The 13,737-nt window shown below is 37.0% G+C and overlaps 1 protein-coding gene across 3 annotated transcripts in view; it reads right to left on the reverse strand.

Annotated features, from left to right (window-relative positions):
• DCLK1 (doublecortin like kinase 1) overlaps nt 1–13,737 on the reverse strand; it is a 328,724-nt gene that overhangs the window by 62,220 nt on the left and 252,767 nt on the right. The window contains exon 7 of one of the 3 annotated variants that reach the window (XM_068526990.1): nt 149–233. In XM_068526990.1, the coding sequence (XP_068383091.1) occupies nt 149–233 (85 nt within the window). Of the gene's footprint in view, nt 1–145; nt 234–6,300; nt 11,201–13,737 lie in introns of those variants that run through there. The other 2 variants (XM_068526989.1, XM_068526991.1) reach the window with 2 other exon arrangements.

The following is a 13,737-nucleotide window of genomic DNA, read 5'->3' on the forward strand; positions in this document are numbered from 1 at the left end:
CCCCCTTGCTATGAGCCTCTGAAGCTGCTTCAGACTCATTCTGCTGGAGAAGTGACAGTCTCCCGGTGGGTGTAAATTTAGCCAGCCCACCCTCTGCCCAAGTACAAGCTGAGCCTTCTCCTCAGACACCAAGTCCAAAGCTCACCACCTTCTCCAGGTCCGTCGTTCTCGTCCATCGAGCTGCAGACTTTGGTGGATGCAAGTGAAGTGGAGGAACCTCCATGCTGAGAGCTCTGGGGGGAAACAGAAACAGAGAATAAAAGTCCTCGGTCCCACTACCCGAGTCTCCAGGTGCTGTGCCCAGCCCAGAATCTCGGGAGGTAACTGTACCCACCACCAGGGAGAAATTGGTCTTAATACTCGGGAAGGGAGGTTCTTAGACTATTCGGTTAGGACTACCTCTCCCCCCGCCCTGTTACCCAATAATAGACGGCGCTAACTGAGTCAGTTTCATCATTGTCCCTCTGGATGTTCCATGACTTTTTATTTCTTTTTCTCAAAATTAGCATCCTTTTGCTCACTGCTTAGGTTTGGCAGATTTGAGGTACCTCACCTCACTCTTCCACACTCTTATCTGCAAACAGGCTTCAGATAAGGGGTCATTCTGATCTTTTTTTTTTTTTTTTTTTCTTTTCTATTCTTAACCATAGAAAAAAATTTTCTTCAGTTTGTTTTTTATGGAATAGCCTTTAAAAAATATTCAGCTTTGCCACATCCTTGGAGAAAGGTTAAAGAGTGGGTTTGTTAATTCCACTTTGAGGTAAAGGCATAAGCACCAAGCAAGTTATTGATACGTTAAATGTTACATAACAGGAAATATTTACTTATTATTACTTTTATTCCTGAGGCAAAGATAGAACTGAAAGCCTAAGCCTGTGATTCCTTTGTAAATTTTGGGTGTATCTGGACCCAAGACCCATGAGAGCAAACAGCCTAGCAACTATATTACAAAGCTCAGAGGATGAAACAATACCAAATATTTAATACTGTGATCAGCCAGGAGGCAGTACTTTAACAATGAATCTTTCCATTCCTCTGTCTATTCCTTGAGAAAACAATTTGCACATTTCAATGCTATTTCTAAACAGTGAACACAGCTTGTCCTAAAAGATCCTCCTTCTGTTTCCCTGGGTTTATCCACTTGGTTGGCCTGATGGGAGCCTGGAGGCGGTGAGGGGGCGGCATTGGCTCAGGGTGCCGGCTGTCTGTGGAGCAGAGAGAAGGGAGAGAGCATCTGTAGTTGAATTAATAATGAAGAGGTGGTGAGAAGCAAAGTTGACCTACTTCTGCTCTGCTTACCTGTCTCCCTTCAACCTCCTCCCCATTCCATCCAGCACAAAGTAAGTAGGAAGAGAAGTTTTACGTACTGTCATTATGCCCAACAGTATCTTGCCATTACGCCCAACAATATCAGGAAATGCAAAGATTTTAGTTTTCACCCAAAGGATGAATATAATCGGGCAAATGCTACTTCAGTCACTGCAGCGCCATTTGAGTCAACAGCCATAGCACATTCTCCTGGGTGCGCTAAGATGACCACGTTCCATGGGACAAGTTCATCAAAGCTGACAGGTGACACGATGGGAATAAAAGTTAAATGCATGGCATTGATGCATCTGCTTCCTCATAGGACTTTCTAGAAGTTTTGTGGTTACTCTAGTACGCCACATGCCTGAAGGTCACCTAGTCTGTGTGATGTGCCTTTTATTTTCCAGTATTGTAATAATCCCCCAATCCATCAGCCTGGTGACTTGAGCTGTTTCCATCCTCTCTCATTCAAACTCCCTTTGTGACCAGAAGCACGCATTTGTCCTGTGGCAGGCCAGAAAGGACTCAGATTGCGACCCTGAAACAGAGTTTTTCTTGCTGGGACACTGTGTGGTCATAACCAACTCTGTCGAAGGCACTATAAATGCATGAGCCTCTAAGTGTGCTCTGCTGACTTTTACGGATGTTTGTTTGTGAAAACCTGGTATTTATAATATTGGAATACATGGCTGAGACAAGGCAGATTTACGATGTCGAGGTCTGGAGAAAAGAAACATTAACGCTACCGCATTTGAGGGGAAGGTGTGTGTTTTCCAGAACAGGGAGATCTTTTATCCCTTGTGTCATTGCTCGTGCTGTAGACAAACGGTGTTCCAAGCGGAAAAGCAGTAAGGAAATGTCTAAAATGTAGACTTTCTCTTCTGGGCCTTCCGGTCCTTGAATTTCTTCCAGCAGCATCACAAATGGTGTTTAATAATGCAGACACATTGGGGTTTGGGATGGCAGGTGCTGTCCTGTCATATGGCGTTTTAGATTTTAGAATACAAAGACACATTCTTTCAGAATCAAGCATTCAAATTAATAGACTAGTAGCGTGTTTCCTAGCAAGGATGTCCACAACTTATGGACTCAATTCCAAAATCTTGTTCTTTTAATAAGAACATCAGATACTCAATACAGAATTCTGACCCAAATAATACGAAAACATCTTTTAAACTGTAATGTTTAATAAACTTGCTGGATATTATTCACTAAACTGCCTTATCAACTAATGAACTGCATTTTCAATAGTGCCACCAAATGTCTGATGCCCTGAAAGCTGGCCATAGTGCCAGCTGTGTTTTTCTCTGCCTTATGAACAAAAAACCCCTCAAGTTTTTTAGGCTCTGGTTAAAAAAAAAAAAAAAAAAAAGTAGGGTTAACACAAATCTGCTTATGTTTAAAATTGCTTATTTTCAACTTTAGGTTTGAAAACGTACTCCAAGCCATTTCAAATTTCATACTGTCTGAAGGTAATAGACAATTGTAAGAGAAAAACATTTAATTACAAACACGGTACTCTGAAAATGGAAAGTTCTCATTTTATTTACTATGCTCAAATTACGTAAAATAAATATATTAAATTTCTAACGGTGTTACCTCTTCTTTTCCCCAAAGAAGTAAGATAGTTAACATTATACACTTTTCCAAGACAATGACCATTCATGGATTCAACGAATTTCAGGGACTGAAATGGACCTTAAATGTTACCTGTTCTAACCTACTTCCACTGAGAGACCAAATGACCACTACAAAAATCCCAAGCATGTGGTCAAATGGCCTCCGTCCAAACACCTCCAATACTGAACACATTACTTCCTAAGGCAGCCCCCTAATTGTTAATGAGGCAAAGAAAGTTCTTCCTTAAGTTATGTTCAAATAATGCCCCTCTACATTTCCTATTTGTTGTTCTTAGCTCTCACCTCTGGAGCCACCCAGAACAGTGCATTTCCCAAGAGGACAATGTTTCCAATATTTGGAAAGAGATACTTGGTCCCTTCTGTGTCTTCTCTTTTTCAATTTCAATAATTCCAGTTTTTTGGGTTGTCAGTCATCAGACAGGGCCCCATGACCCCTTGACCCTCCAGTTGTCGATTTCTCTGGTTAATGCTGGTGCCCAAAACAAATGCAATATTCTAGGTGTACCTTGACCAGCACAGAGAGAGAAGGGTAGAGCTTTCTTCCTTGTGAATAGAATATTAATGCACTTTAAGATCATATTGGCTTAACAGTAACAACATAACTTTTAAGCCTACACTGAGCTTATTTGAGAGGTTGGTGTTTTGGATCAAGTCTAAGACTTCTCATTTACTCATGTTAATGTCATATTTATTACATTCATATCCTTCCAGCCCATTAATTTTGGATTCTGATTTTGTCACTTAACATTTTTGCTGTCTCTCGCCGTTGAAGTCATTCAGTAATCGCCACAGCCCTTTGAGTACCCTGGTAACTACTCCTAAATATACTACCTTGGACGGTGTGGGAACATTTTGATTATTGCCCATAAGTCTGATTGAAGGATTTTGAAAATACTAAAGGGAAAATGTGTAGGTTCTTGTTGTTTAGAATTAACCCAATGAGATGAATCAGCCTTTATCTATGACCTACAGAAGCTAAAAGGCCCACTTACATTTTTGCATGCTTATAAATGAAATCAATTTACTTATTTGGTTTTTCTGAGAAGATAAACCATTTTATAGGATACATGATGATAAGATTTTGTGTTTGCTTCAGTCAGTATGCGAATTCCAAGGCATATGGGTGTACAGTGCAAAACATACAGTTATTTTAGAATTTAATGCAATTAGCTGCTCTAAGAGATATTCTGACATTTGAAATGTCATCGCTTCCAGGCAGATTTAATGGGAACCAGGTGGGCAGGTTGCTGGCACCTGGATGCTTTTATGGCACACCTTCATAAAAGCACTGGCCTAAGTAAGAACACATCCTAAGTGTAGCTATTTAGCTCTGGATCATGTATCAGATGGAGAACATACCATACTTTTTTGAAGTAAGTGAGAAAGCTGACATAACAGTTCTAACCACATTTTACCAAGATGTATCTGATGACTATGTAGTAAAAAAACCAGTTCATTTCAAACATAAATGGTATGAGTTCCTCCTGCCATTTGTATTAATGGCACTCAGCTGGGGTCCACACCGAATAATGACTACAAAAATATCCGATTGATCCAACTGATGTAATCAAGGTAGAAAAATCTCACCAGATAACTTTAGCTTTGTCTGGATAATTACATTGTTTCCACTTCACATTCTGTCTTGGCATGCAGTTATTACTTGGTTAACATTTTTTTTGGAAAATGGCAGTAAAAGAATTTAGAAATCAACTGGATCAATTTTATAAAGGAAACACAACCAACAAATATTTAACAAACTCAAATAATTGTCTTGGTGATCCTGACTTGAGGCCTATAGAATGTCTAAAGATAATCTCATATAACAAAATTAAATCATAACCTTTGTGTAGAGAGCTTGAAATCCAAGGGACTCTGTGTATATAGAAAAAACATATACTCATTTACTTTCCAAGTGGGTAGAGAACAATAAGTTCACGCCATCAATCTACAATAACTAATAAGGCTCCATTACTTGAAACAAGGCACAAAAGTAATTCCTTTTTCCAAACTCCCTTGTCTGCGTTCTCCATAGTATGCATAACCTAAAGTTTACGGCATAGCAAACACGTGCATAACTCAGAATGAATACTGAAACGCGTAAAAAGTTATAAACATTTGGTCAAAGTTTTAAAAGGACTGTAGAACTATCATTCATAAAATAGGTTTACTTAGAGGAAGAGAAAATGAAAATGGGAATACTGGCATTAAATCTATGTTAGTGAAAGCACGGAGCCAAGATATCAAAAATAAACACGTTTAGTTATGACTCTGTTGTATGGGGCAGTCTGCCTTGCTGCTACCGTCAAGTCACTATGCTCACTTAAAGCCAGGATCTGTACATTTAGCATCTCAACCATTTGTCTTGGTGGGCACCAGGTCTCCTCTTAGGAGTTCCTCGCTGTGAAATCATAGTTTGGAAGGGGAATCTCCTCTCAATAAAATAATTCCCTCCATGACTTACTCCTCAATTTGGATTCCCAGCACTACTCTTTCAGGCACCTGCTCCATTTCACTTTGAAGTCTATTACATTCAGAAAGTAGAAGCACAATTTGGAATTTTATAAATTTGCAAACATTCCTTCCAGTTGTGCCATTATTGTTTTGAGTACTGACTATATTTAGGTTATCATGGAAATAATAAAGAGAACCAATTAAAGCAAACTATAATTTTAAGGTTAAAATGAACCTAGCAAAAATGTTAGATTTAAAACCAGAATTTTAGACTTCTATAATAATTTTAATGTAAAAAAGTTTTTTCTAACTAGGCCAGTAGAATTTTCTATTCTCCCTTATATACCATATTAAGAATGAAACAGATTATGGATTTTTGTTCTATATTAGGTTGGGTAATCAACTTTGTTATTATAGTTATTTTATGATATATTTATTTATTTAGCGCTTTTAAAATACCTTTCATACACACACATGCACCTATATACACATGCACATTTTTTTTCCCCCTGCAAATTAGATGACCTTGGGAAAAATGCCTTCATGCCCAGGAGGAAGTTGCTATGGTTAAAATTTCTTTTTTTCAACCAGTTGCCAATTTGTTTGACATATTCACCATTAATGCAACCCTGAGAGAAAAGTGTATTAATGATTTTAATATAACCAACTAAAACAGAATTCTTCATCAAATAGTCTTATTTCATTGTTATTGTCAGTATTTTATACTTTGGATGTCGTGCGATGTCATTCTGCAGTATCTCAGGTATCATCTGCTGATGCTAATTACATCATAAAACTACCATAAATATGATTATGAATGTAACCCTTACCCCACACAGTCATTTCAATTTCAATGTCTACTTATCAAGTTTTCTGAAAGAAACTCACTGAACAACATAGGTGGTTTTTCCTGTTTATTAGTTATTTTTAAGGTGGTAAGTGTCACAACATTAACTTTGAGAGGAATAACATGGTCCAGTGTGAAACACAACGTACAATATTTTACAGTGAAGCCACAGTACAAAGTGATGGAACTTTCAAAATTGGGTAGGTCAATGAAACATTTCACCATTTTTCTCTGTAAAACTCTGCTGATGGCCTCAACTGATGGGTTTTTAAAACATGTTGCTGTTTAAAACATTTTAACACCAAATGCTTTTTTTAAGAGAATACACATCCGAGCAACTCAAACTGTAAGCAGGAAATATGTCAACCTCTCTACAAAAATTTTATCCAAATTTACAACATTCATAGTATATTTCAAAGTAAAATGACCTTGGAACAAATAAACCTAATTCCTTGCTTGTTGATGAATATAAACTCAAAGAAACACATCACAAGAAAATTAACTTTCATAGTTCTTTGCCTATGACCTTTCAGATACCTACTACCCTGGCTTCAAAACCATTTTGTGGCCATATATAATACAAACACCCATGTATTACATGCAACATTTATACTATCTTGGAATTTATCCATCGTCTTTACTAAAATGAACCACATTTTAAAGACACTATATATCATGCACCCTGAAAAATTACAGCTAGGGCCTCAGATTTCCTATCTTTTCCACATGCATTACAGGCACAAAGTTACAAATATTTTTCAGCTGACAGTATAACGAACTGCATCAGGCAACTGGTATTTCGAATTCAATATATCTCTAATTTTCACACTATAATTCTGTGGGATATCGTTGTCACTGACATGCACAATTAGAGATGCTAGCCAGGCTAATGCAAATATGCATAAGTAGGAAATGTATGTATATATAGCATTGGGTTGGCCAAAAAGTTCATTCCCAATATATTCATTCAATTAACATTTTTAGGAGTGTGTATATTTGTTATACACACATACAGTAAGTACAGTAGGGTTACTACTGAAAATACATCAATAGTTTAGAATCGTGTTTTGAAAGAACATACAAAACTGCCTTACAGGTTATCTGGCTTTGCAATTCAACTTACTTCAAATCAAACACAGTTTGGATTCTCTTCGATTTATGTTTCAATATAATTACTCACCTACTCACAACCCTATAAATCAATACTTCCTTTTTTTAGTGAACACTGACTGACAATCACCACATGTCATACACATTAGAGAAACATCAGTGATAGTATATAATCATTTTAATAATACAATATCAGGACATAACAATATAAGCATTAATGTATGCTTATATTTAAGAGTTAACACAATATTGATTTATCTGAATTTGAGATTTTTGTTTAACTGGATTCCAAATTGTTTAAAATAAATCAGTACATCTGCCTATTATTTGGAACCATTTTGCCATACTAGTTTAGCAAACTACTTTTGAAGTTAAATATGCCTCAATTAATATGTCATGGGTACTGACTTATGACATGAAAGGTTTTACATACAATTCCACAAGAGCCAGTAACTTATAAGGCTGTGTCACAAATACCATACTCTACTATTTATGGTCTATAAACATACACAAATACTTACATAAGCACACCCATATACACACTGAGCCCTGCAAATTTACATAAATACCTACACACCTGGGTAGATATATGGCCACATATGAAAAATTTAGTAGTCCAATAGCTAAATTATATGGAATTATTTTTTTAAGGATATTATTCTGTATATTCATTCATTTGTATTAAGAAATGTGGCTTTTAGATTTCATTATTTTTAAATGAAAAAAAAAAATCATGTACAGATCTGCAGTGGATGCAACCAAAATACCCCTGCTGGTTAACATAGGGAACACATGTGGCACATGAATTCTGGTTCAAAATGTTTTTAGAAGATAGTATTTGATTTTTCTAATATTTAGATGAGCCAATATAAGAACACAGGGATGTGTATAGATGGGTGTGGACCTGACACGTCTCAAAAGTCTATGACAGTATGAAAACATTGGGAACTCCTGCCCCACCCCACGTAATTAAACAAGACAAAGAAGAAACAAACCACGTAGCTTTCAGAACCAGTCTTTGAGTTCACACTGAAGTTTATACTTGATATATTAATTAGGTTTTGCATTTCTAAAATGCTGAAAGCAGGGATATGTTTACGGTATCGTTCTCTATGATGTCTAAAGGCGAAAATGTAAGTGCCAATGATCAAATTTTTCCTAGAGTGCAATGTCTTCACAGAACATTTAAGGTCTACCGTAAAGACAAAAATGCATTGCTTTTGCTGGAGGTCTCTTCTGCCCAGTAGAACAATTTAAAAATTCAGTGTCTAATTTTTTTTTTTTAAAGAATTCTATAAGTAAGTAAATCTTAAGTGCGTATAAATCATCATTTTGGTTCCACCAATAAACTGAAAACTTCTGGTTTGTTGCTAAGGATTTTTTTTTTTTAAATTTCTGCTTTAGTATAATGGAATTATGCTCTGCACAGGAAGAGATCTCAAAGTCTATAAATGGTGTGCTGTTTCAATCTCTGAGGAATTTTAGTTTCAGAAGTAAATGATATATATTGCCCCTGAACAGTCGTTTAATAAAAGTCATATGTTCAAAAGATTAAATGCTGTGGAATAGCATTTCCCTCGGAACTGCTTGAATGGAAAGTTGGCCATGATATCTATCGGCAATTAGTACAAGTCCAGTTTCTTTTTGCCATGTCTAAACAAAGCCCTGGGCTTCATATCAATTGGCAATATCTGCCACTTATCCAGAACAAATAGCGTTTATTGGACCTTTCTAAGCAGTAGTTGTCCATAAGATTGACAGTTCAGGGAAGTTAAAATTATTGGAATTTATTTTTTGTTCTGGACCATCTGACCCCACCAGATTTAGGTTAACTGTTCCACTGCTTTCTTTGCATTTTTGACAGTTCAGTCAAATACATACTAATCTTTTATGGACTCAACTGTATTAAGTAATGCATTTTACAAAGACATAACTAGAACAGACACCAGCATAGGCAACCTCACAGATGTTTACTGTTTCAGCTAAAACAAAGCAGCCTTTTGATCTCAGCAGGAGTCTCTGTTCATTTCTATTGGAAACAGTTTTAAAATCTGAAGTCTGGAACAGGTATTATGAACTGTTCTTTCAAGATGGAATGGTTCAGTTTGCGGTTCTCAAATAACCTGCCAGAGAAGTGTCTTTCTCTGCAACAGACAGGATAATGAGGCACTAATTTTTATAAGGCTAAGTTTTCAAATGCTGTTAGGTTGCCTGTACTGTTTTTTTTTCTTCTTCTCCTTCTTATGGTTGGAATATTTTATTCACTTGGAAAGTGAGATAGTAACATATGTAACTATAAACCAGATGGTAAAATTTGATAGTTGAGCAATTTATCAAGGAGATAAATGGATAACATTTAAAACAGTATATGACAACTGAAATTCTCTCCATTTTGAATCAAACATTTTGTTTTTAAATTCAATTTTCAAGTAAAATTTGAAAAAAAAAACCCAAGTAAAAGCCACCAAGTGGCATCATACATCTTAAATTTATCACCTACTGAGATATGTCAAGCCTGTAAAATATCAAAACCATGCTACACAAGTCTTAAATTGTTAGTGTTTGAACTAGTAAAACTAAATGATCACTAGGGTATGGCTTAAATACGATAGACCATACACATTAAATTAGTTCTTAACATTCAGATTAAAAATAATTGTTTTATGTTTAAGCAAAGCTGACTATAATTTTTAAACAGAGGACTAGGAAAGCAGAATTAGTAGGTTAATGTTTAACAATAGGTTATAATCATAGACTTACTTAGTTTAACACAAAGGAGTTTTGCATATGAAAATTTCCAAAACACCAGTAAGATCCAGGATTTATCAGAGTAGAGATTTGGATATTTGGGGCCTGATTTATGTAGCACCATTTAAAAGAATTTTGCTTTTCAAATTGGTTTTTTGGAATAAGTCCAGACACAATTTTTTAGGTCTGTATGTTTAATAAAAAAAGCTTCCTAGCTTCAGCATTTACATATTTGAAAAATTATATATATGGTTGTAGGGAGGAATTATATAATTTATAGCAATGCCATTGAACAAATTCTTCATGTTTAAGCTATACTTATGCTGTTTTCAATGAAAGGTAAGTTTAAAGAGTAAAATTTACTTTTTACAACAAAAATAAGGAAAGTTCCTATGCTTAACAAGAAAGTCTTCATGAGATATGTCTTTGACATGGGTGTTTTTCCTCACCTATACTAACCCACAAAATAACAAGTAGCTCTGAATACTGTCTAGGAAGAAGAAGAACCCTACTTGAATATTTTGATTATTTTGCAATAAAAGTCCTTTAAAATCAGCAGTGTAAAGTTTAAGAAGAATATAACTTTAAGAAAAAATGTCTGCTAGTGGCATTTTAATCTGCTTAGCCAGAAAATCTGTACAGAATTGTACAGAAAATTTGTATCTACATGTTTACTTATGATGAAAATGAAAACCCCATCTACAGAAATTATGACTGTCTTGCTACACCATTAGCATGTTCTGAAACTAAGATCGGGCCCATAAATGAAATTCATGTAGAGCCAGGCCTGGCATAAAAACCTCACCCACTGAGCCAGTCTGTGTTCAAGCTCCCTCAGTCAAATCAACGTAGGAGATATAAAAAAATATCTCTTTCAAGGATTAATACAAAATGCCTGGAGATTTCCTTTTATATGATTTAGGCTTCATAATTTCAAGGTATGCAAAACTCTTTTGTGTATTTTGCTGTTAGACTTTTGCTTAGGAAACGTGAAACCTTCACCCAACCACAAACCATATACACTGCTCCATTGTCTCTTTTACACTGAGTCTCCTACTGAATCCAAATCATCCGAAGAGAGGGGGCGATACAGGTCCTGTAAGATGAAGGGCGGTATAGATTTGTTTACTTGGCTTTCTTAGGTGCCCTGTGGCTCTCTTAGGAGTGGAACAACACTGAATGGGCATCCTTGGTTTCTGATGTCATTGAACCCTTTAGAGTCGTCAAATTTGGATAAGAGAAAAGATCATGAAACCATCTAAATAGATGAAAAGGGTGCTTATTCTGCCTTATTGGCTTGATCTGCTCATGAGCTTTTGCCTTCCTTTGTGTCGAGTTCTATAGCCCCTGAGATCTGTCAACACCAACTCTGCTACTATGTATCTAGGCCATTCTTCCTCCAACGGTTCCTTCCCATTCTGGGTAGAAGAGGAACGTGCTTACCTCAGGCAATAATTTATTAGGAGCCCCAGCTGGCATTCAGCAAATTCTGGTCCCAGAGTAGCAACTCAAGGGTTGCATTTGCACCGCGCATACACCCAATAAACATTGCCTTTTCAAAATGGTATGTTTGGAAGACAGAAAGAATGCGAACTTGACCTCCCTGCTCCCTTCCCAATGTTCTTCCTGGTTCCCCAACCGCTCACCCATCACCTTCCCTCTTCTTCCCTCCGCCCTTTTCTGCTATGAGATCCCTCTGTTGGTCACCAGGCAACCAGCTCAGATCTGCAGAGAGTGTCTAGAATCCGGGCTTCTTTTCTATTTTGAACCACCCACTCTTCACATCATCTGACTGATCAGATAATCTACAAAAGTCAGCCATGTGGGAGTATCATGGGGAGCTTCATTCCACCTACACAATACAACACTTTTCTTCCTGATGTATTAAGAAATGGGACCCCAGAATGGGGGTTCATGGATGGAAAAGATCCTCCCGGATCTGCATCTGTGACCAAACGCATCTAGACAGCAATTTAAATAACAGTGTTTTGGCAAAATAGGACAGTTGCTTGGTACGCTTGCCATCAGCGCTTTCAAGAAGAAAAATATCTGGCATGCAGACTCCTATTGTATAGGACTATTCTAAAATACCAAAAGAGGTAACAAAAATATAATATTAAGGGAAGGAAAAAAGCTGATTAAACCATCATAATTAACATAAATAAAAATATAGACTTTCTTGTTTGTGAAGAAGCGGTCAAATGTCTCAATATTCCTTAAAAAAAAAAAAAAAAAAAAAAGCAGCTTATATTCCTGTGTTTCAAAATGAGGTAGGAAGTGTGAGTGTGTGTTGCAGGGAGAGACAGCCCACTCATTTTCCTGGCCATGTTGCTAGGCAACACAGAAAGAAAAAGAGAGGTAGCTACTGTTTTCCAATTTGCAATAAAAAGAGTTAATTTATTCTTTGAAGTGTCTTCTTTTAGCACTTGCCATCTTTCACTTATTTCAGTATTTCCTGCATAGGAGTATAGCCATTTGAGAAGAATATTAACCAAATTTGAAACAGGATCAGTTTTTAGGGATATTCTAGGCTCATTTTAACTGGGAGGGATTATTTGATGCAGTTGCCTCCACACCAAGATGAAAGCTCCTCTCACTAAAGCAGCTGGGAATGTTTCTACTCATAGACATGGTACACGGACGGAGGATGTTCATTTACGGCCTCAATTCAAAAGCCTGGAAACTGAACCATCTCTAAACTATCTGGTGCTCTGCTCACAACATGTGCTTAATAAATGTTTTCAGATGATGATAAACCTTTTGTCTCCTTAAAACAAACGAGATTGTTTTTCCCTGTCAAGTACGGAGCTTGCACTGGTAGTTTAAATGACAAAATGAAGAATCTACAAGAGAACCATCCCTTATAATCATTTCCCAAGCACTGGCAGTGTTAATTACATAAGCTATTGGCCACACAGCTGCTAGGAGCTGGATGGAAATTTTCTGCCTCAGTTGGACAAAGTCATAGTGAAGTAGGGAATACAGAGGGCAGAAGAAGCAAATTCTAGCCTCATTCTGCCAACAAAGGGACAGTTGAGCCAAGAGCTTTACACCCCCAAGATGGAAGTCTCCACCATAAGCCAGCAGGAGGGAAGCTCAGATCTGTAGCAGGGAGTCTCACTCATTCTAATCTAATCTCAACGAAGCATGAGCTAAATCCTGAATCTAATTTAATGGATGGATGAAGAGGGATTTCTATGCCAGGTGTAGTCTCCAAAGTATACACCTCAAAAGAGAGACTATTCTATGCAAGAGGGCCCTATCTGTCCTATTTCTTTTTCTTTTTCTTTTTTTTTTAAAGTCTTTATTGAATTTGTTACAATATTGCCTCTTTTATGTTTTGGTTTTTTGGCCACACAGCATGTGGGACCTTAATTCCCCAACCAGGGATCTCGAACCCGTACCCCCTGCATTGGAAAGCAAAGTCTTAACCACTGGACCACCAGGGAAGTCCCCAGTCTGTCCTATTTCTAATGGCTGCCTCTACAGATGGGGGCCTCACTGGGTAACATTGATAAGAAAAGCATCACTCACTCCCCTAGCCCTTCCTCCACTCGACCACAGACATTGAGGAGATTAAATGAACTTGGCCCATTCTTCTGATAGTTCACTAATGATTCCTGTGCTTTAAAA

This window comes from Eschrichtius robustus, chromosome 18, assembly GCF_028021215.1.
Source record: "Eschrichtius robustus isolate mEscRob2 chromosome 18, mEscRob2.pri, whole genome shotgun sequence".
Lineage (NCBI taxonomy): Eukaryota > Metazoa > Chordata > Mammalia > Artiodactyla > Eschrichtiidae > Eschrichtius > Eschrichtius robustus.